This window comes from Miscanthus floridulus, chromosome 10 (assembly GCF_019320115.1).
Source record: "Miscanthus floridulus cultivar M001 chromosome 10, ASM1932011v1, whole genome shotgun sequence".
NCBI lineage: Eukaryota > Viridiplantae > Streptophyta > Magnoliopsida > Poales > Poaceae > Miscanthus > Miscanthus floridulus.
This window is the reverse complement of record NC_089589.1, coordinates 27692164-27717129: the sequence shown is the minus strand read 5'-3', so window position 1 is coordinate 27717129 and position 24966 is coordinate 27692164. Positions and strand designations below refer to the sequence as shown.

Sequence of the window (24966 nt, the reverse complement as noted above, 5' to 3'; positions counted from 1 at the left end):
TATATGCAACTCTAAACTTCTCAATGCAGTAATACATGTCAACATATTGCTCTATTGGTGCATTGCTAAGTGATGTGATGAATGCGAGTGCATGCTTGCAAGGAATTCCAGAAACCTACCACTGTCGACAAGAACATGTCCTCTCAAGTAGGTTAACCACAAACTTGAAGCCACTACCACCCATTGCTGTTATTTCACCCACATGTTCTCCACATTCTAGCACTTCCAAGTTTAATTCTCTACTGGCCTCATTCAATTTCTTTATTATGTGAGGTAGAATCAAGCCATCAAGTTTCTTTCCTATTTTTCTCCTTTGGTTCCACTTGGTCATAAGCAGTTGCCTAAACTTGTCCATGAAATCATCCAAGTTTAGGGACTTGTGATGCTTAATCCAATTGTTGAAAGACTCTGCACAGTGCATTCGTCTTGAGTGGTAGATGCAAATATCCACCATGGACAATTATCTAAGTCCCTCCGCGAACAATATGCTCGAAACCGATTTGGTGCCCTCTTTGCAATGTTGAACTCAAATTCATGTTTTATTGCATGCTGAGAAATAGCCAGTCTAAACTCTAGCATGCTATCATAAGTCGAGCCTACTACCATTGGAGGATCCTCTGTATCATATTCTACATTTGGAGCATAGTTTTCCTCATCATATGGCAACTCCTCTTCACATGGTAACTCATCTGACACATCCTCACCCTCACTATCATCAAGGGACACATCTCCACCCTCACTATCATCAGGGACATAGGCCGAGTCTCTCTTTCCTTTATCAGAAGAAGGCACAACTGCTAGACCATTAACGGGTTCATTCTCCAAGTACATAATCTCCTCATCAACACCTACATGTTTGTTCTGTGGTAGTGGATTTTTAAGGTAATCATCCTCAACCGGATCTGTGTTGGTGTTAACTGGCTCTGTGTTGGTGTCCACTGCCTCTGTGTTGTTGTCAGGCTGCCTTTCATCATTAAAATCCCACTCAGAGATTGGCTCAAAAGCATCAGAAGGACCACAATATGCAATGAACATGATGATAATCTTGCTCTTAGAGTGCTTACTAAACATAGTCATCAATTGTTGGTCAGATGTTATTTCTGGGAAGCTTTTTAGAACTTCATCATAATATTGAACATGGGCAACTTCCAAATAACCTGGTGGATACCTTTCTACCACTGATTCAACAAGATCCTTATAATTTGTCAAGTTCGAATCCACAACCATCTCAAAGCTAAAACATTTAATATCCTTTCTGCACTTCTTTCTGTTGCCCAACAATTTAATTTTCAACAAGAAACTTGAATTTGGATCAAATCTGCTATTTCAACAAGAAACCTAAGTAACGCAAACAAGATCTATAACTGCATGTCTAGTACTGCAGTTGAACAAAAAAAGATGGACTCACCCGTCGAGCCAATCAGTCTCCACTACTTGCGGTTCATCGACAGCTGCACCATTGGTGACGGTTGTTGCAGAGCCCGAACCGGCGTCGCCTGAACCATGGGCAGCACCCGCCGCTTGGTGCCGAGTAGCTGGCCCCGCTGCCTCGACGCGTGCGGCTCGCCCTGCTGGCTGGGCACGCGTGGAAGGTCCGACCGCCTGGGCGCACGCGAGAGCGCCCGCTGAAGGTCCGGCCGCCTGACCGCACGTGAGAGCGCCCGCTGCCTCGGTGCGCGCGGCTCGCCCTGCCGCCTCGGCGCGCACGGCTGGCCCGGCCGCCTGGGCGCGCACGGGGGCACAACCCCTGCCGAGGAGCGCGACGCCGCTCCTGCCTCCGCCTGGGCGAGCGCCGGCCCAGCCACCGTCGGGGAGCGCCGACCCTGCGCTGGCCCAGCCGCCACCGCCGGGGGACGCGACCCCGCTCGCGCGATCCGTAGGGGCGAGCGCGGCCCGGTCCGCAGGGGCGTAGGGACGCGTGGGATGGCCTCCGCCGCTGCCTCGCAAGCCGCTGGAGGCTCCTCCGCCTGCGCCGACTCCGCCTCCATCCGCATGGGCACAGGAGCTGTCCGCCTCAAAGTTTTTTTCCCGATCCGGTCTGAGTCATGCGTTACTGGGAGAAAAGGAGATGTAGTGAAGGGTAATCATGTCATTTCGCATTAGTCTTCAGTGGGACTTCACGGTGCCCTCAAATAGAACTGACAGGAAGGCCATACAAGGAATCGAAAATTGGATTGGAGGCCAAATAGGTAAGTTGGAAATTTTCAAGGCCAAGAAAGAAAGACTGAGTTTTAAGAGGGCCATATAGGTAATTTTCTAAACGCATGAAACATACGGAGCTGGTGCCATAGAGTATGCGGGCCCCACGCTCCTTCTCTGTGCCGGTCCTTCTCTCTCTGGTCACAGTGCATGCAGAGGCCCTCACGCATTGCATGCACCCCACGCTGAGCGAGGCCAAATGCGCTGCCCTACGCCCCACGCAGAACGTGTGGCCGCACGAGCTCCCATGCGTTGCCCCGTAGAAAAGCACCGGTGCAGGCCCCGACTGACTGCAACTACATGCCCATCTTTTTTTTTCTTGGTCGTCACGATGCGGGGTTGGTTACCGTTTACGCATCCTCCGTGTGGATATGAATTTTGATCATGGGTCACCTAACTCGACCTTCCAAAATTTTTTGACCTGACTTAACTGGCTGGTATGTCGAGTCGGATTCGAGTTATGATTTTAGACCCATGACCCGATCCAACCTGAGAAAGCTGACCCAAAGTAGTAAAATCTGATCTAATCCCATCTGGCAGTGCGTCGACGGACCAAAAATTTTGACATGACAATTTTTTATTGGCCCAAGTCGAGTCCGACCCGATCCCAGTGTTTAGCATCATCTAGCAGTTCCTTTTACTCCATTTCTTTCAAGACAACTTAAGACTCTTTCAATTCTTTTGGACACTTCTACCGGACCAACAACAAAGACAGGTCGGTCCTTACCAAGATCAAACAATAGACCTTATCTATAGAGATTCAAGTTCTATATATTTTCGGTCATTGTGTGTGATCCGAAACTTGATAAAAATGAATTACAATGCTGCCACGTTCAACTAATCTAGTCTAGGGGAAGAAACAAACTAAACTACTTCGACCTATAAAATACCAAAACGGCTGCCACTTGCATCCTTACTTTATGTCAGCCCAGTTGGCCCACTATGAAAATGGATCGCCACGCTCGTGCCCAAATGAGGTAATGAGTTAATTTCTGGTGAGTGTGTAACACTGAAGATATTGGTAGAAAGTTCAGTAGACCGTGGAATGAGTATGAACGTGTTTGCGACTTCATGTTATATGTCATCAACACAATAACACCTAACACGATTCATGTTCCTTGTTACATATAGTTCACGAATCAAAATATTTCATTATTAGGGTGTAATTGTTTGGTGAGGAGAAGGCGTTGAAATAAATGCTGTAGTAGATTCTTTTTTTTGCTGTAGTTGTTGTTTGGTCATGTATTCGTTCCACCACTATGTGCTTATAATTATTTAACAATGGTTATTTATCGTGCATAAATCGAAAGCTGCCTGTGTTCTGTACACGTATGTCTTACTTACTTATGCTAATAATAGAACTACTATTGAGGTCATTCATTCTAGAGAATTTTCATGATCTAGTTTATCGGTGGCAAGCATAAAGTGCCCTATGTAATGGTTTTTGGGTACGGTGTGAACTTACAATGCTTTGCTGATGCATTTAATGCACAGAATATGATGTTTGATCAAAATATTTGTCTATTTCTAAAATACTATTATATGAAATGGATGGCACTGGGATATGTAGCATCTGATGCAATGTACCATATCCTCACTTAATCCAGAGGTTTTCAGACATCACCATGGTGGCTCTTCTAATCATATATTACCCACATTTGGTTCTCTATTTGTTAAATAATGTTATATGGGAAAGAGATATTACTAAATCATCTTGCATAAGTAACAGTCACTTTTCTAATTTTTTTAATTTCAGGATTAGATGATCTTTTCTGTTCTTGCTTTCTAAATTAATCTTATTTGGTATAGACCGTGTACAACAACACTACCACAAAAATGATTTCAGGAGACAGTGGGTTTTATTTACAGAGGCGGACATTTTCTTCCATTGCCTCTAAAAATCTCTCCCTGCCTCTATAAATAGATTTTTAGAGGCGTTAAAAAGACCATATCTGAAAATAAGGTCATTTTCAGAGATGGCCTTCTTATGAGTCCGTCTTTGAAAATCCAATTACAGAGGCAGTGTGTCATGCGGATTACAGAGGCGATTTCTTACACAGAGGACTTCTTAGATTTGAGTCGTGCATTGCCGGTGATGAGAAGCTTATGGTATGACCCTCGCTAACTATTTTGCGCTTCGGGCAATCTTTTGCCCAAGTTATGGGCGGCCATGATTAATGTGCCAAAATGCTAAACTGAGGCCAAATGTATCTCTCCACATTTTTATTAATCAGAACAATCTTCTGCTCTGAACGCCTCAGAATTAATTTGGGTCTGCTGTTGGAGCTTCCGTCGATCTAGGCCTGGATCCACCTCAGATTGTTTAAAGCTGGGGCAGCACGTATTCTTTTGTGATGGCCAAATAAATCAGTAAGTCTAAAGTTTACTTGACTAACCAGAACAACAAATAGCATCCATACATATTGTGTCTGTTAGAGATTGCTTCACATATTATCCAACAGGTGATCTTGACAGACAAGCATACACATATTCTCCGATCCTCATGCATGCATGTTTCTTCTCAGTAGTTTGACGATTTCTTCAATATTTATCCATGATACGTGATGCATTCCAGTTCTAGTTTCAGAGATGAATTTCAGAGATGGACATGTTTTCCATTTACACTGGCGCTCCCACAGAGGTGGTTGAGCAGGCCGCCTGTGTAATGTTGTTTTGCCCAACTCTGTAAAGGGACTTCTAGTTGTGTATTGAATCTAGATAAAATAGGCCAAACAAGATTTAGGTGCAAAAAACATCAAGCTATGCCAATATTTTTGGTTTGCGAATTACATGGTTGCTGATCTAAATACAGGTTTTGACCCATAATGTAGATGTAGGCTTCATCTGCTGATCTAAACATGCTGTTTTTGGCCCTCTGTTCTTCTATGCTATTGTAGAGTTGGTTATCACCAAATTTTGACAGGTCCTGTGTGTTGGTGTATTTTTTTTTTCTAGACTGCAGTAGATATAGAAGCTAAAAGGTTAGATTGGTATGGGGATGAATTTTCTGTAGTATGATCCTACCTAAGCGTCGATTTTAATTTGGTGTAATATAAGCATTCTGCTTGGTTGGCACTGACTGTGCATGAATCCATGATCTGATTTATATTGCTCCTTGATAATTTGAACATTAGGATATAGATGTGCTGATGTTTTTGACCAGCACATGATATGCAGTACATGTGAACATGGTATGTCAATGTGTTTGCTCTACCATGATGGTAGTAAGGAGTTCATTTCAGCCAAATATGTTTATTAAGTCAAATAGACCTTGCAATGAATATAGACATGCCATTGTATGTCTGTGTGTTTGGTCTACCATAACATGGTATGTCTATGGTTTAGATAGTCTTCAGCTCTGTATTGTACATTTACTCGCCATTATGTAACCTTTAGCATATAATTCAGTGACCAGTGCGTCCTATGTGCTAGTTGTGGTTTGATGTGTAGAAGCGTTGGAATCAATAATGTGATTAATTGATTTTTGCTATACTGTCACTGTGGAACGCCCGTACATGTAGGTTTTCTATGAATATTTTCAGCATGTGCTTCAGGTATTCAGTCATGGACATAGCTAATGATGAGAAGCATAGACCCCCCAGCCTGCCGAACAATGATATGTGATCATAATCTTCTTCTCTGGGTGTTCCAGTTTCATAGTGCATCAGTGTATGACAGTTGTAGGCGTTTTATAGTACATCAATGTTGCTATTATCAGTGTATGACAGTTGTATGTGTTAGATTGTAAGAATTCATTTCATAGAAGTCAACTCATGTTTTTTTTTTGTTTTCTGTAATGGAGCACATTGAAATGTACCACAATACCAGGCCTGAATAATTGTAACGTTGTGGCAATTAAGCACCGAGTATACATTGTTATCTGAAAATAACTCTCAAGAAGTTCCATGTTCTCCTAACATGGTCTCGTGCAAGCTACAATTCACGAAGAAAAAAAAATATTGGCAATATGATTGATTCAAGAGTAAATTTGTGCAAAGGATCTGGTCTTTACATTGTCGGTCTTCCATGACCTGCCTTGAGATAGATAGAAGCAGCCCACACCATTTCCAGTATTAACAAACCAGAAACTGAAGTGAGGCTTGCTATGTACATCCACTTGGCAAGCTGCATTTCCAGACACACCATAAAACCATCCAAGCTGAAAGAAGCTGTATCATAACGTTTGTTCCGTAACGACTCAAACTTATATATACACATGCCTCTCAATTCTCGAGTGGCAAACTGCATGGAAATTCAACTGTAACGTGTACACAAATCACTGAAGAAAAATGAACAAATTCACATAACATTCTTGTCTCATTTTATTTGCATGTCAAATATCTGACTGCCTCAGAACAACCCGCAGGCTAAAAAAAGGAATAAATTCACATCACAAATTCTGCATTGTTGCTTCTTCAGTCAAAGCGATGACGGTTCCAAGGTTCCTTCTGTCCATGTAGGTCACAGACGGGCACTCTACTTGCATGCAAGGGTCATATGCATTATATAATCTGCAGTGTTATACGCCCCTTACCAACAACTAGTAACAAGAACTGTATGTTGCATACTTGATTACTCCCTCAGTTGTTCCACATTGACACATTCTTCTTCGATTTTGTCCGTTGAAATTTTCTCCACTTCGTCCAACAACACTTTCATCACCTGAAACGTCACATGCAGTCAAGTGACGAGATATTCCAACAGCAAAAAAGGTACATACTCAGTATGCAACGTATAAAGCAGCAGTTGTGTTAATTTACCTGAAGCGTCAGCAGAGACGTTGATGTTTGTCTTGAAGCTGAATGGATCGCCTGTGTACTTCACGTACCACTTCCTTTCAATGTTGTTGTCATCATCATCTGCATATGCATTGACCTGCTTGATATGGCTGAACTTGTCCCACTCAGGGCAAGATTCCCCTTCAGCTATGGAAGCGAGCAGGGAGATGTCACAGTTTAGACGCAAATCCCTTGGGTTTACGTCCTGCAAGTATCCAGGGAGTGTTTTCATGTCGTAGTCCTGCAGTGTGAGTCTATGAAGTGCAGGCAAACCCTCCAATACCTTCAACTCTGGGCATCTTATGATCATGAGGTCCTGCAAATTTGGCAGATTGCTGATCCTCTCCAGGCTAGGACATCCAGCCACCTGAATTTTCAAATCAGAACCAAAGTTTTCCAAAGCGCTTGGGTGCTCATGATGGTGTGGTAGTAAGAACTCTGGCCCAACATGCTTGATGGCTGGGGCACTTATAATTTGTTGCGTTGTTCGTTTTTCTCCATTTTCGTTCTTGGCTATAATCTGAATTTCTCAGAGTTTGGGTCGATCCCAGGCGATGATTTCTTGAGGATAGATTCGTAGCAAGTTGAATTCCATCTTTGTAAATTTTTGGAACGAATGATGGAGATTTGGGTCGTTTTTCTTTTGATTTTCTGGTCGCTCTTTCTCCCTGTTCGTGCCTAACAGAGGCACCGTGCTCACCAGGCACGAGCCGGTGCTCGCCCAGAGAAGCCGAAGTCCTGCGCCAAGCAGCAGGAGCCGCGTGCTCCCAGAGCCCGAGCGGCGCTCGCCCAGGTGGCCATCCTCTCGTCGGTCTCCTCCCTGTCTCTACTTCCTTCGGTGCTTGCATCTGGCCGGCGGCGAGCAGACCCACCGCTGGTTGTTCCTCTCTCCATCTCCGCTCGGTACGTGCAACCCAGTGCCGTGCGGTAGCTGTTTCCCTCCGTTCGTGCGGTTTTTCTCTCGGTTCTGTCTGGTGCCCTTCGGTGGTGTCCGGTGCCTGTCAAAAGTGCCGGCCCAATTTCCAGTCTGGCAGGTTCGAATTTCCAGCCCTGTTTTTTTTGTTTCATCCGTGGTTTGCGCGTTTGTGCTCGGATTTAAGTTCCATCTTTTGCGTTGGTTTTCCATCGATTCAAGGAACTTATCTAAGTATTCTTGTCACCCGTTGGCATGGATATTTTAGATTTGGGAACTTCTTTTGGTTTGCTTGTTTGGCGGTGATTTGGGGACAGCGGCCAAATATTTCGAGAGAAATTTTACGGCTCCCATTCACCCCCTTTAGTCACCGTTTTCGGTCCTTTATATTGCTACTAATTTAAATATCTAAAAAATAAAAGGAGCCTCATTAGGAAGCTGCATTTTCATGGTACTGGCAGCATATATATGAACATTTCGTTGGCAACCTACGCACATTTTCAGGCTCACAATGAATCCGCAAGCCGGAATAAGCTGTATCATAACATTTGTTTTGTAACATGATGACTCACAACTTAATTATATGTACAAGGCTCTATATTCTCAGGTGGTAACCAGCATCCACAGTAACACAGATTCGAATAAAAAAACTAATTCACATCACATCGCATTCTAGTCACCATGAATTTATTTTCAGTGTCCAACATCTGACTGCCTCACGACGACCCGCAGCGTAGTAATCGGCTCCATTGCTTCTTCTTCTTCGGCCGAAGCGATGATAGCTCCAGCCTCCAAGGCTGCTTTTTGTTCATGCGGCACTCCACCTGCAGGCGAGGTCTTTTATGCATTCTATAATCGATAGTGCTAGAGACGTATGTAGTAATAATAATAGTCTTGGAGTAGCATGCATACTTTATTGTTACTCCCTCTGTTGTTCCACGATGAATTCCCTTCAAACTTGCTCCACTTTGTCCAATAACACCTCCTCTGTTTCATCCCCTGAAACGGACCGTCTAGTCAAGTAACCAGATATTCCAATAGCAACAAAGGTGCTCCGTATATGCAACATATAAAGCAGCAGTGTTGTGTTAATTTACCTGAAGCGTCGGCAGAGGGGCTGATGTTTGTCTTGAAGCTGAAAGGATCTATCGTGTACTTCACGTACCACTTCCTTCGAATGTTGTTGTCGTTATCATTTGCATATGCCTTGACCTGCTTGATATGGCTGAACTTGTCCCACTCAAGGCCAGATTCCCCTTCAGCTATGGAAGTGAGCAACGGGACATCACAGTCTAGATCCAAATGCCTTGGCTTTACGTCCTGCAAATATCCAGGGAGTGTTTCCATGTTGTAGTCCTCCAGCCAGAGTTTCTGAAGTGCAGGCAAACCCTCTAGCACCTTCAACTTTGGGCAGGAGCTGATATAAAGGTTCTGCAAATTTGGTAGGTTACTGATCCTCTCCAGGCTAGGACATCCACTCACCACAATTTCCAAACCAGAACCAAAGTTCTCCACAGCGCTTGGGTGCTCATGATGGTGTGGTAGTAAGAACTCTGGCCCAACACGCTTGATGCCTGGGGCGTTTTCAATCTGTAGGAACTCCAAGCTGGGGAGCTGGAACAAGCTGTCAGGTACTATGCAATAAGGCAAGTCTTCCATGAATAGAATCCTCAAGCATCCAAGGGACACAATTGCTGTCGACGTCATCCACCGTGGAAGTCGTTGACCAAAGTACCCTTCGATTGTAAGATTTTCTAAGCAAGGCGGAGGGCAGAGCTCATCAAACACCTTCTCGATGTGTTGCTGCTCTTCCTGTTTCACCAACCGGTGAGCACCTCCACTACTACTAGTGCACTGTAAGTACAGAGAGCTGAGGCACACCTTTTCACCAAGCCTGGCTTTTATAGCAAATGAGGAAGAAGATACATTCTCCAGGCCATGTATATGAAGACGCATGAGCTGGTTAAGAGGTCCTAATTCTTCCAAACTACACCAATCACCCTCCACATGGGCTGGAAATCCCTTTAATATCCTCAAATTAGTTAGGCTGCCGAAACCCCTGGGTATATTGTTTATAGCTGAGTATGCAAGGCTTAGATACCTCAGCTGCCGTAACTCTCCAATGCCATGAGGAAGCTTCACCAAACTTTTACAATTATTAAGGTCAATGCACTGCAAGAATTTCATCTTGGCTATTTTTTTTGGCAGCCTAGATGTGTTAGTGCCATCTAGGCACAAATACCTCAAGTGTTTGAGTTGGACCAAAGATTCAGACAATGCATCAAAATTTCCATCTTCTATATGTAGGGTCCGCAAACAAGGAAAAGATGACAGTGAATCACCTGGGTTGATCTTTGTTTTCCCAACTAAAATAAGTGTTCGCAGTGATATATGTGCTTGTAGAGAACTCCACTCTAGCTCATTTGACTCTGATTCTTTGGATTTTAGTGATAACCGAATAACATTTTGTGGGTTAATGTTATTGGTATGGTCAGGCTCAGTTTTGTGAGCTATCAATGCTTCATCTGTAGTCAAATACTGAGCGAACGAGCGAACAACATCATGCATATTGCAAACTCTCTGGTCTACGTACCTTTGATCAGGCTCTAGAAGTTTCCTAGCTATTAACTGGTCATAGTACTCTTTTCCTAATACTTCTAAATCACGTGAGTTTCCATGAACAAATCCTTCACTAATCCACATGGCAACAATACGGTCATACCAGAACACCGTGTTCTTTGGGAGGAGGGCGTAGTGCAGAAAGCAAGACTTCAACTCAGGGTTCAGATCTTGATAGCTCAGGTATACTGCATAGTTTAGGTCTTCATGCATTTGAGATACTGACCATGTAGAATCATTAAGGACCTTTGTCCAATCGCTTCGCCTTGTCCTTTTCTGGCGAAGGAGGCCTCCTATTACTTTGACTGCGAGAGGCAAACCATCACATTTTGCTATAATCGACATTCCAATGTCCTTCAGGGTATCAACCTTTTGTTCATCATTATTTTCATTTCCGACCACCTGCAAGCAGCTAATTAAGCCAGTTAATTATGTGGAATATGGAGATATATATACATTTCGTCCTAATCGGAGGCAAAATCGAGTGCTCGTAAATGATTCTGCGTGCAGAGGCAAAATCACGTACGACGTTCTAAGCATATGACCGATGTACCACTTCCGTGCACCTGAGCTAATTAACTAGGAGACGTCTGTGCACAAAAGTAGTTCTCTCAGCAGTCACTCTATAATTACCAGCTCTTGTATTTTATAGTCACTGTATTATGTACCATAGTACTAAAATGGAATGAACTGTCCTCTAAGCCCTGCACTGTGGCACTAAAGATATTGAATTTTCTATATAAATTTTTTTTGCAGTAATATTATTTTGTATAAATATAGAATAATTAAAATTAAATTACTAGCATTGATATGACATAATATTTTTTGTCAAAATTTATAAACTTATTTAAATTAAAGGGCGTACCCAGTGCAGAGATAAATGTAATTAACAAAAAAATGTTAGTATCATTATTTATTTGTGGTTTGTTAAGGAAGATTTTTAGCTCTTGATTAATTATTAAATAAAGAGTAAATTTCACTAGTGGTCCTCGAGCTTGTCCTAAGTTCTCATCCAGGTTCTAGTACTTTTAAATTGCACACTCAACTACCTAAATTTGTCATGAGTTCTAATCCCGTTCCTAGTATATGCAAATTGCACATTTAGCTCTCTAAACTTGTTCTGAATTCTCATCTCGGTCTTGGTACTTGCAAATTCCACACTCAAGGTTCCTAAAATTGTATTATGATACCATTATGGTCCATTCACCCTATAACATTGTCCCCACCTCCGTCACACCACACATGCTTGCCTTACTACCCTCCACCTGCCTATGTTGCATCACCGGGGGGGGAGGGGGGGGGGGGGGGGGGGGGGGGTGGGCCAACACAGATGGCAGTATGTGCAAACGTCACATGTATCTATTTTAAAATGTTTTTATTATATTTCTTTCAACGATTTCAAAGACCAAGGTGAGCATCACCGTCCATTTTCACTGTCAAATCGCAAAACTGACGGTGATGGCGGTTTCTAAACTGATGGGGATAATGTTTCTGTAGCAGTGTCTTCAAAGTAGTTTGTAGCCTAGATTCATAATATTAGTGCTAAAATAAATAACCATCTAGGTTAATTTGCATATCCGTGTGCATAAGAAACCTAATAAAAACTACTGAAAATGCATAGATGTTATAAATTATAAATATTACATAGGGGCACTTTGTTCTTGAGCCAATTTAAGCTCAGTCAGTAATAACAAATGGTGATGATAACGATTATAATTGTTAGAACATTCTGGATGGCCAAAGAATTCCTTGCATGCATATATTTGTTTCCATAAATAAACTACCCTCAACTAACGTTTACAATTAAATGGAAGTTACAACAAATCTTAAAAGTTTTGTAGATAACTTACTAGCCCAAATCAAGTTCTAAAAACGATACTGTGTGCAGAGGCAAAATTCACATGCAACGTTCCAAGCGTATGACCGATGTGCCAGTCCACTAAAATAGATGGAAAAATCATCGTATATGTATACCACTACGGTGCAATTAGGTGGCGTCTGTGACTGTGTACAAGAATAGTGTTCTCATCAGTCACTATCATTACCAACTCTCGTCTACCTGATGTTTATAGTCACTCCAGTATTTATCGTATCTTTTATTTATTTATTTATTTTTCTTATTTTATTAAAAAAAGTTATACAGTATGCCAGACTACTTCTCACTGCCAAGTACTGACAGTGATAAGTGATAAAAAAGCACAAAATGTACGCCAGATTACTGCATCTTCACTGCCAGTAACCGACAATGATAGTATTTAAACTCAAGATCTCAACATTCTCCTAAGCATCTATACCAGCAGAGCTATACAACACTTGTGACTATACAACTGATGCTATTCTTTTAACTACACAATTTTGAATCTTATATTGCATATTTGATACTCTAAATGATCTCAAATGAAAAGGTTGTTAACTGCAAAGTTGTAGATCGATCTCATCGACTACCAACTCTACTATAGACTTTGTCTCCATTCGACATCATTAACCATCTCAAATCCCATTGGTGAACTTACATAGAATTTTTTGATATGTAAACCATCTTAAATTAAAAAGTTGTTAACTACAAAGTTTTAAATCTTTTTGAACGTATAAAGCTTATCTTATCAAACATCATATGAAAAAGTAATTACTTTTTCGTAAAATAGCCTATCACTGCTGGTTGTAGCCACAAACCGGCCATGACGGGTGGTCCTTCACTGCATGTTCGTGGCTATAACCAGAAGTGAAAGTACACTGCCTGTCACTATCACTTGTAGCCACGATTCGTTCGTGAAAGTTCATCTATCACTGTCAGTTGTACTATCACTATCGGTTCCAAAGCAACCAGCAATGATGGTCCGACAATGATGGCATGTGTTTGTGGTAGTGCTAGGTCCTATGCTACCCACTTGCCTATTAATAATGGTATGAACTATCATGTCAGCCTGCACTATGGCACTTAAGGCCATGTTTGGATGTTGTAGTATTAAGAGACGTAGTATTAAGAAACCACGATTTTAGAACCTATAGATGTGGTAAACCATGATTTAGCAACAAAGAGGTCTAGATATGAGTTTATAAAACTCTAAAGAGACTACAAATTTAGCAAAACTCTGGTTTTCAAAACCATAAAATTTGTTGCATCAAAACACTTCATACAACTCTAATAAAATCAAAGTTTTTCATACAAGCATGGTATTTTTCTAAAACTCCAAAAATACATCTGTATCCAAACAGGGCCTAAGATTTTGAACTTGCTACATTCGAAAATTGTATAATTAGTAGAAGTATTATTTTTATAAAAATATAGAATAATCAAAATTAAATTACCAGTGTTGATATGACATAGTATTGGAGTCAAATTTTATAAAATTATTTGAAATAAAAACTTATAAACTTTTTTTGTCATGCCATAGTAATGTAATTTAAAATAAAGTATCAGTGTCATTTATATGTGGTTTGTTAAGTAACAGTTTAGCACTTGATGATCTATTAACTAAAAATATCCTAATGTATGTATGTTTGATTGGTCGATATATTAACCCAACTTTATGTTAATAACTGAAATGTATAGCATGGATCATGGAGGATGCAAACTATACAGCCACGATGTTGTCAGAAATTGGTCCTGCTATCGGCCAGGTTGAAGGTGAAAGGAGGAACCAGAGAAACCAGAGGATTTATTTTAACGAACATCTGTCCCTGCTGATGGTTCAGTAGTTAACTAATCGGTCCCAATACAAGCCTACATGAAGCTAGTCCTCGTTTGAAACCCAAAGATTGGGTATATGATCCTAGAAAACAAATTCGTCCCTTTTGTGACATTTGGTATATTTTTTTATTCCAATTTGACACTATATGTTCAATTTCGTTGCAACTTATCATGAGATTATTCATAAAAGAACCAAACACCCCTGGTAGAAAAACGAATGGACGGAAGTCAATTATTAGGATCCAACTGGAAAGGTTATTAAAGTCTGCACATCTTGACCTGAAGAAGCTACGTTTTTCTCCCTTATTCATACTCTCTTGGATGCAGGTAAGCCTAATGTGATATCCCTTGTATCCTTAGCTTTTTAACCATTCTAGAGATGAGACAAGTGAGGCAAGTTACATGGACAATTACTCAAGTGTCTATGGTAAAACCTGTCAATCAGGATACATGCCAAAGGCCCCGTGAGTACATTTCCAACCTTTTTACGCCATGTTCAGAATAGAACTTTAAATCATTGATTTTATTTTAACATGTTTACAGGATCTAGTAAAATTATAATAGTTTGAAAAGGTTGTTAGAGAAAAGGATAAAAGTTACATATGTTATATGTAATTTTAATGTCTAACTCGATGAGATATTTAAAAAGTTACACTCCTATCACCTAATAATAGGACTTCTGAAAATTTAGAACAAAATAAATTAGGCAACAAGAGAAAGCCTAACATTCCCATCATTAAACAGCAATGTCCAGTCCTGATTGGCTTTAATAGTACAGGCTAATTGCTGATTCTTTATCAGACCGTGGAGGATGGGACTTGGTCTTGTAGATATTAAACCTAAGCACCAGACGCCCTTTGCAACGAAAGGATACAGTAGAGTAAAAGTTTATAAATCTTAATCTCATGACCATCTAAAGAGTTGAGGCTTAAAAAAAATCTATAGAGTTGCGACCACAAGTATTAGTAACAATGTAATAATGCTTGTACATGAGCTCTTACGAAACTTCACAAGCACCTACAGTCATTTGTGTAATGTAAGAATTTAAAAAAAAAAATTACTACATGTTACTAACTTTATTATTGTTTGTAGTTTACGCTTATTCCTTTTAGGCTTTTATTTCGCCTGTTCTTTATCATGCTCTGTGTTCATGATTCTTTAATGACATTTCACTACTATAGAAATGGATTTCGCCAACACTATTTTGATTCTATTAGAAACATCGGTAAAAATATATCACCTCCGGTAATTGAACCGTTGATAAAAATGGCTTTCACCACCATTTGTGGCAGTGAAAACCGGTTTTGAGTATATAGCCGGTCAGAAACCCTAGCCCATTCTCACTCCCTCACCGACACCCCACCTACTGACCACCTCTCTCTCCCTTACTCGAGCACTTCCTTCCGCACCCTCTCTCCCTCACCAGCACTCCCTCCAGGCCCCCTCTCTATCCCATTGTAGCACCGCGGCCCAAAGATCGGATCTGCCATCGGCGCGGGGGCAGACACCACCCATGGCCCTCAGCAGCATGGCAGACGCCGCCCAACATAGAGTTGGACCTCGATGTCACAATCCTGGCCACTAGGGGCAGCTAGCGTAGACCATCATGGACGACTGCAGGCACACATGACACGTGTATTTTTTAATTATTTTTATTCAACTTTCAATATCGGTTTCAATGTGGCGGTGATGAAGGTGAGCATCACCGCCAAATCGCAAAACCGGTGGTGATGGTGGTTTTCAAGCAAGCGGTGATAATGTTTGTGTAGTAGTGTTTTGAAAGTGGTTTACAGACCCTAGATTTCTAATATTAATGCTAAAACAAATAACTATTTTGTACAACCATGCAAATAAGGTCATCTTCAATGTAAATTTTCTTTCTGTGGTTTCTAAGAGTGCCACATCATTTTATAGGTTTAGGTTGATGAATGAAATGATTCCTCTCAAGACACAATTTTATAAATTGATAGTAAAGCAAATGTGAAGAAAATGTGCAAGATTACTGACATCTGAATAGATAGTGTAGCAAATGCGCATGCATGAATGTGTAACAAAATAAAGCTATAAATTAACTTATACGAACCTGCTTCTTGAGCAAAGACCAGGCATCTTCTTGCTCTAATTTGTTGACATGGTGGTAGGGCACCTCCGCCATCATGCCTTTGGTGACCATGTCATGTCTTGTGGTAACGAGGACACAACTACCTTGAGCTAGGACGCTTAATAATGGAGTTTTGAGGACACCCTCCCATGCATGGTGGTCCCAGACATCATCCATCACCAATAAAGTCTTGCAGTCCTTCAAGGCTTCCTTAAGGGTTCGCTCTAGTGCGGCCTTTGTGTTTCTTGGTGCTTGATGGTTTCCTTGTGTTTCAGTGATAGCTCTCTCTAATAGATCAACATCGCTAAATTCTTGATTGACACTCAACCATATTCTCTTTTGAAACTCTTGTTTGATGAAGTCATGATTAAAGATCTTCTTGGCAAGGGTGGTTTTGCCAATCCCTCCTACTCCCACAATAGCATAAACCATAACATTTTTGTGTTCATGTACATTTTTGTCCTTCTTCGTGAGCAAATCCACAAGATTTCTTGTGTCCTCCTCAATCTTCTCACCAACCACACCTAACTCATCCTCCCCTGTTGTCTCACGCTTAGCGCGAAGGGAGGATTCTACCTTTTTTGTGTTGTCATCATAAGATGCAAGGTTAACGAAGTTGAAGGTTTTGCTACGCTTCTCAATGTCATCTAGCCTCTCATTAAGACTTTTTATGCGATTACCGATGTCATGAGCATGGAGAGGATTCCTCATACAAAAGAGCAACGGATTGAAGCAGCCCATATCACAGCTTCGACCCCGTTCCATCGCCTTGAGCTGGCACAAATCAAGGATGTTGGTAGCATCATACATGGCATTCCTAAGCTCTCTCACCCATGATTTCACAGTCTCGTCGCTGATGTTCCTCTTGTCAGCATCAGCGAGGAAGCTCTTAAGGTCCCCAAGCTTCATCCCCATCTTTTTTATCTCATCGGGAACACATAAGAGCAGATGCACCTCTTCTTTAGCCATCTCCAACAACATGTCTTGGAGGTAGGATGCTAAAGCATCCAGTACCACCGCCATCTTTGCTGCTTCGGTATCTACAAAATCGAAATTAGATAAAAAATTACGTGTTTCGTTTTAAAGGAAAGGTAATCTTGATGGTAAAAGTACCGAGGCCCCTATAACCTTGGCACTATTATTCAAAAGGGAACACTGCAACAGTAGATAGGTACTAGAATAATCACATTTAAATGATAACTGAGTACTTTTGGTACCAAATCTTGCGCATAGTAGCAAGCTAAAACGATAACGGAGTTAACAAATTAATGAGTAGCTAGCAGACGTGAATATGATGAAGTTTGACCTATGGATGATGTTGAAATATTATATACTTGGGCACCTAAAAATCGAAAGTAGCTACACCAATCTCAAGCCGTCACCCTTGTGTGAGTATATTTGTGAGTGGAAGAAGAGTATAATATCTCCAACAAAAACTAGAAAGAAAGAAAGAAAGAAAGAAAGAAAGAAAGAGGATGGAAATAAAAATAGAGAGGGCCGGGAAAGACTAGGCATATGCACCTTGATTTGCAGCAGGGAAAAGAGAATGCTATGTGTGTCCTTCAGTTCCGGCGTCAAGGAAACGGACCTGTTGAGCGATGGCTGGAACTGGAAGTACGTAACGTTTGATCAAGTGCCGGCGTGGTTTGCCTAGCAGTTGCACGGTTGGAGATGCCTGGATCTGGCCTCTGGCTCGGTGTGGTGTGGGCTACTGCTCTGCTTGACGGACGCTAGCAGAGGTGGGAGTAGGTGGTGTCTGAAGGGCTGAGGGCCGATAGCGAGGATTGTGGCTAGCCGGCAACGGAGGCGTGAGCTAGGAGACGTGAGGTGTGCCTGCGGTGGCTACGCTGGGGCTGCTTTAGTTGGTGAACGAAGGCGACTTTATTTATTGTTGGGCATGGCCACCTAGTTAACTGAGTTGGTAGTGGCAGAGAATTTTTTTGTTTTACTCCGAACAGCTTCAAATATAAACACACACACACACAACCACAAGGTAGAGGAGAATGTTTATATATAGGGATTTTTGTCCACAACAAAAGGAAGTTTGTAGCACACCATGATTTTGTGTTTTGTGTCTCCAGCACACCCGAGCAAATAAAATGACTAGCTAGCCCACGGGCCCACTCTCCATTCCCTTTGGATGCGTTTTATTTCTCCGTCCCTAATCTCCTTTTCCCCCTCTGGTGGCCAACAATCGTGTTGTTGGCTTCGACCAGGCACACTAGATCTCTCCTTTGCCGCTGAGCAGTAATACAGATGCCACCGCCCAGCAACAACAAGGGACCACCCAGGCCCATCAGCGAAGTGCAATGAGATTTTTGTTTGTTTGTACCAAAGAGAGACTCTAGAAGTTTCTAGCTCCGTCGCTGGCTACTGCAATTTGTCTATCATCAACTTCTAGCGCTCAAAATCCCTACCTCTGGCTTCGCGTATTTCCCCCCTAACCACTCCACCTGCAAGACGTTTGTGTTTTTTGAGACCATAAGACGTTTGTGTTCTTTTGGGATATTCGTCCTCTCCATTTTATGTCATATGGTTTTGAAATGAGTATTTGGGATATGAAATGAATTCAAATGAAAAATTGTCAACCACAAAGTTTTATAACTTTCCGAGTTCTACAACTTTGGTTTTGGTCATTTCTCCATTCGAGGTCATTTAAAGAATTTCAATTTCAGATGTGAGGAAATTCAACCGTAATTTTCCTTAGACAGATGATTTCAAATGAAAAAGTTGTCAACTACAAAGGTGCATAACTTTTCAAGATCTACAACTTTTGTTTTGGGCTTTTCTCCATCCGAGGCCATTTAAAAAGTTCAAATTTTGAATTTGAGAAATTAAACATAATTTTTGTTGAATAGATGATTTCAAATGAAAACGTTGTCAACTACAAAGTTGCATAGCTCTTCGAGATCTACAACTTTTGTTTTGGTCGCTTCTCCATCCGATATCCTTAACTACAACTACACACCCACTTGTGACTATAGAACATATGGATTGCTTTGGTATTAACTTCTATGAAATCTTGCAAACCAAATAGAGAGACATCATAAGGACTTTAAATAAAAAAGTTTTGATCTTCAAAGTTGCATAACTTTTCAAGGTCTACAACTTTTGTTTTGTTCGTTTCTTCATCCGAAATCCTTAACTACCACTACACACTCACTTGTGACTATAGAGCATATGGATTCCTTTGATATTAACTCTATAAAATCTTGTGGTGTATATTTAGACATTCAAATGATCTCAAATAAAAAAAAGCTTGTACTAAAAAGTTGTAGATCTTGTTGAGTACTACAACTTTGGTATAGTCTTCATCAGACATCATATGAGAAAGTTATTAAGTTCATATCACTGCCGAATCAAGCCATGAACCGGTTAGAGATAGTATCACTGGTGCTTTTAGCAAAAAACCACAGTGATGACCCAATATCATTGTCGGTTCATAGCTCAAACTGACAGTGATATCATTGCCGGTTTTAGCCAGAAACATGGTCCAATGTGGAAATGAGTCGAAGGGAAGAGAGTGTCAAGGGCAATATGGTCCTTTGACTGGGCATGGTGTGTCATGGACAAAACTAATGTTTTCGCAACGTGTTTGTGACTAATTCATTGAGTACAATGCGCTGTGCGCAAATCCACTCTTTCTGAGTGTCCTGGGAACAAAAATCCCTATAAATATCAACAGATGAAGCAACCACACCAGAAGGGAACAGAGATGGGGACAACATGGAACTTTTGTATAACTGGAAACCATACAACAGATGGTTGCAATCAACTCTGAAATTACCAATAGCTTATGATCGGCCCTTTATATCTAAAAAAATGATCGGTGGCTGGTCCAATGCGACCTCTAGGGACTAGTTAAGATTATTTATTTATTTATTTAAAAGAAACAGATCGACAAGTGCTGAATATGGAGTGCTTACAATTACAGAACAAGATGATCGACGAGCTCGCACGCTGGCAGCTGTCACCTGGCACCGATCGGACCTGTGCGCCCTGAGAATAGATCAACAGAGGGGATGATTGGATCAACAGATGAAGCAGATGAATGAAGCAAACCAGAACGGAAGAGAGGAAGGGGGCGACATACAATTTTTGTATAACTGGAAACCACGATGACGGGTATCTTCGCCGAACAAATACGGAAGAAGTTAAAAGATGGGGTTTGAATCAAAACGAATGGCTGCAATCAGCTCTGCAAATAAGAATGGCTTATTCGTCAGTGGTTCGTTCAATGCGATCTCTAGGGAGGGTCAATATTTGAAATAAAAGAAAAAGAAACAGCTCGAGGAGAAGTGCTGACAGTTACCGAGCAGGACTGCAAGACGATCGACGAGTTCGCAAGCTCGCAGCTGGCTCCTTCCGATCCGAGGCTCTCGCGCCCGGAGACGAGAGTGGACGAATCGATCAGCAGAACAGTGATGTGTGTGACATGAATGAATGAATGAATGAGAGAGACGCGTAAAAGCAGAGGAGGCCCGAGACAAGCAAGCTTTTATCTTCATAGGAGGACGCTTGTATCCACCTGGAAGCAAGCAAGGGATACATTTTCTGACGGGTCACGAGACACGAGGGCCCGGGCCGCGTTAGCTGCGCGCCCAGGAAGGAATGTATCCTGAGTGCTTTTGCTTTAGGCCGCGGCGTTGGAAGCATGTTGCAGCGATCCATCCTGATGTCGTGTGAGGGCTTTTGCTTTTGTCCACTGGAATTGGAAACGGCAAAGCATATGTTGCAGCGAGAAGCAAGGAATATATACAAGCTGGTCATGTGCTTTTGACCATCTGAAGCATGTTGCTTTAGGCCGCGCTGGGAACCATCTGAAGCATGTTGCTTTAGGCCGTGCAATGCAGAGCAAAATGCTGTAGGAGTACAACTAACTAGAGATGCCCTATTGCCCTGAGAAACGCAACAAGTAGGCAACGCCGTTAGGAAAAAGCAAAGGATGGCCAAGGATCCGGTACCCTTCCGGTTGATAGGGCCGTTGCACAAATTAAACTAAGAAGGTAATTAGAGCCAGTTTTGCCAGCTGGGAGGAACTGGAAGGCGTGCATCTCTACCTTTTGATGCGTGATGCCTCAGATGTGAACGTGGAGCACCGTTTCTATTCAGGCCTTTGATTCAGAAGGTAACACTTTTTATGTTTTCGTCCATTTGTTCTAAGAAATCGTACGGCCAAACTAGGAAACTCATATGCGCGTCTGGGCAAAGCCGGATGAGCCAGATGATGGGTAGTTCCTCGGCACGCCGCATGGGACGGCTGGGAGTCGTCGGAGCGGAGCACGGTTACATGGGTCGAAGTCGACGGCACGGTCATTGGCGAAGACAAAGACAGTGCCATCGGGGAGGAGGTGGAGGAACGGCCGAAAGGGTACAGGTTGTTATCGGCGTCTGGCTCCGTCGTCTCGTCCAGGAACGGGAAGAACATAAGCACCGGCGCCGCGTCATGCGGGAAGTAGTCGAGGTTGAACTGCCACCGCCCGCCGAGGATGTGCACGCGCCCGTCGGGGAGGATCATGTCGGTGGCGTACCACCGCCGCGCGGTGAGGAACGAGGGGAGCTCGACCCAGCCCGTGGCCGGGGAGAAGAGCCGCGCCACGCGGTCGCCGTTGGAGAAGCCGCCGGTCTGGAGGAGCGTGCCGTTGGGGAGCAGCGCCCCGGGGGAGCACCACGGGTTGGTGGCCAGCGGGTACGGGTGCAGCACGTTGGAGCGGAGGTCCAGGAGCACCAAGTGCGCCATGCAGTCGGCGCCGTCGGCGGTCGCCGCGCACGGCGCCAGCGCGGCGAGCGAGATGTTGGAGGGGCCCGTGTCGGTGCGGTCCAACATCAGGACGAAGTCCCCCGGCAGCAGCTGCATGTGCATCGCCGAGACGCCGATGCTCGCATGGAGGAGCTGCCATTCTCCCTGGAACGACGATGGCGTGGTGGGCTCCTGCAACGGGCATCATCGGCGGCGGCGTTGGCGATGCTGCTGCCGATCAGGAGAATGTGGAGAAGGAAGGATCTTGGCTCGGGCATGGCTGCTGAGCATGCATGCATGCGATCTTTAAGCCTTTTCATGCATCCTTGCGATGTGATAAGCTAAAGGTGTAGGGTGTACCGAGTGTGTTGCATCGCATTGTGATGTTGAGTTGGGTGGAGGGTTGGTACAGGGAAGGTTGTGGGGAAATGGGGAATACGCATTTGATGCTTGGAACCAGGTTTGCGATTTAAATTGTACAAAAATTTTGGACTCAACGGAATTAGGTGAATCTTGCAATTTTTGGACCTGCATTCATTCTGTTGACCAGTGAAAATATTCAGGTTTAGCTAATAATTAGCTGAATTTTTGCCAAAATTCAATCAAGAGGCCGGCATAATTAAAGAGGAAACTAATGATTAGGAGAAGTTTGCACATCTACGGTGAAAGAAGAACTTGCGAGTTTGTTTGAACTTTAGACACTAGACTAAAAGTTCAAATTTTGTTCAACTTTTTGACTGATGCGATGTTGTTTTAGCCCTCACTGAAATAGGTGAATTTTGCAGAAATTCAGATGTTTCGGACCAAATCCCAAAAATCTCCCATGACAAAACCACCCAATTTATAAGAGCTCAATTGTGATGGCCGACATCCTGTTGAGGGTCCTGAAGGACCTGGATGACACCATTTATCGTAGTCTGGGATAGAGTACAACGCATTGATACATAGGGTTACAATAGAAGTGGTTTACAAATTAGAGTGGGGAAGTATAATTTATTACAGTAACTTGATTCAAATATAAGTAGTTCAAACCTACCTTGAAACACTCAAAATCAAGCGAGCCGGTAAAAGGATGTTCATTACGCTTAAGATCAACATGAGAACTGAGAGATGTTAGAGCTTCTTCATGGGATTAAGAATAAAATGATCCCCTTTTTGTAGCTAGTGATAATAAAGATTGAAGGCAAAGAGTAAACTCCACCAGACCCATTTCTAATCTCCTTACTCTATTTTTTTTATTAATTGAGAAAACCACCCCCTTAACCCTCAAAGGCAAATGAAGCCCCCTTCCCTTACCCTCCCCGCAAGCAGTGGTGTGTAGTGGCTAGAGATGTGGCGAAAGTGGTGGTCACGACGTCAAGGCAGCAGCTAGAGACACCACGACCAAGAAGGCTGGAGGTGGCGACAAAGGGCCACATTGGGGAGTTGTGTAGCACGTGGGCTAATAACTGTTTCACTGTGCTAGGCAGTGAGCGTGCGGGCCAGCCATTCTGCCGAGTCAATCACCAAGCCCAGGAGCCACATGGAGGCCGATTGGGTGATCGGCGGGCAAGCAGCGCCGACCTCCACAACGGCGAGCAAGGCTGGCCACCATGTGGGCTTGCCGTGTTGGCCTCCAACCATGTCGTGACATGGGTGGGTGAGACCAGGAGAGAGACCACGCTAGTGATGGCTATGCCCGGACAAGGCCGCTCGCTTGACGGAGTACGAGGGGGTGCACGTGGTTATGGTTTTTGAGGGAAAGGAGAGATGAACATGAGAAAAAAGAGGAGAGATGAAGAAGGTGACAATAAATATGGCCACTAACACGAATGGAAAGGGCATGAATCTTTTCTCAATATGATGCTGTACACTTTTCTTGTTTTCTACAATCTTGTTTTCTCAATCTAGTAGAGATGCTCAACTATAGTGTATATATGGTCACTATCACAAAAGGAAGTCTAGTAGCAGGGGCGAAGAATAGGTAAGGCCAACTTGTGCCATGACCGTGCCTAAATTCTTAATTCTTCTTAATAAACATACACACAGTAATCCATGGTTAATTGAGTTCATGCATCATGCATGTATTGTTAGTGGCCCCTTTTAGGATGTTGTTTAAGCTCTGCCACTGTTAGGTAGAGTGGTGACCTGTAGTCGTTACAGATTCGCATAAGTTGTTAAAATGAATTTTCATTTTTCTTGTTAGGTAGATTATTTTCAGACCCCATTTTTCTTATATTGACGCAAGAAAATGAAGCTAATTTGGGTGTATTGACAAGCTTGTGTTCTTGATAATACAAATTAAACTGACAATTGCTAGTGGTCAAAATTGTTAGTGCTCCCCGGTACAACTTTAAGATTAGTCTAAATTTCAGAAAAAAAAAATCATTTAGACCGACAGCTGTTAATCATAGTACATATAGTATCTTTCGGAATAGATCACCAAGAGCTTGAATTATTATTGGTTTGGAGTTCGCACAGGCTCATGGCATGCATGCCCATTGCTGTCACGCCCTTAAGATGACAAGCATTTGGAGTTTCATGAGTAGATACATATAGGTAGGTCACTTGGATAGTTGAGAAACTGATGGTAAGAAAGAATATATTATACAAATATAAATGGTTTAGGACATCTTTATAGTTTATATATAGTGCAATACTTCAACTAGCATTTTGTATTAGACTTATGTCCCTGTACAAAATTCCTTTCACCAAGTCTATTAATATGCGTAGTAATTTTGTCATTTTTTAATTGGCAGCAGGCTGCATTTGGTTCATGTCCACAACTTTCCACACCCCAAGTCAGTAGAGTTCATGCGAGAACTAGCATGAGAAACTTTCTTAGCCATATGCACACATATTATAGTCATTTTGGAGTATATTATTGCTCAAGATTGTAACTATATTGCTGATTAATAACAAAGGCCCTCTCTTCTCCGCCAAAAA

At 42.5% G+C, this 24966-nt stretch overlaps 1 protein-coding gene across 1 annotated transcript; it reads right to left on the bottom strand.

Annotated features, from left to right (window-relative positions):
- Positions 1–6771: 6771 nt before the first annotated feature.
- LOC136489900 (disease resistance protein RGA2-like) lies at positions 6772–20538 on the bottom strand. Its single transcript, XM_066486409.1, has 6 exons — positions 20395–20538; positions 20228–20300; positions 16284–17341; positions 9373–10911; positions 6960–7344; positions 6772–6851 (listed from the first exon to the last, which is right to left on the bottom strand). Exons 3-6 carry the CDS (start codon positions 17322–17324, stop codon positions 6772–6774), a joined length of 3045 nt encoding a protein of 1014 aa, XP_066342506.1. The 5' UTR covers positions 17325–17341; positions 20228–20300; positions 20395–20538.
- Between the last annotated feature and the right edge of the window lie 4428 nt (positions 20539–24966).

What these genes read in the sequence shown, in the direction of transcription:
- LOC136489900 (XM_066486409.1), bottom strand. Translation starts at nt 17,324, where the DNA reads ATGGCGGTGGTACTGGATGCTTTAGCATCCTACCTCCAAGACATGTTG. An exon ending in GTTCTGGTTTGGAAATTGTG is followed by an intron (nt 7,345 to 9,372) that starts GTGAGTGGATGT and finishes TTGAAAATTCAG; the next exon opens with GTGGCTGGATGTCCTAGCCT. An exon ending in CGTCTCTGCTGACGCTTCAG is followed by an intron (nt 6,852 to 6,959) that starts GTAAATTAACAC and finishes AGGTGATGAAAG; the next exon opens with TGTTGTTGGACGAAGTGGAG.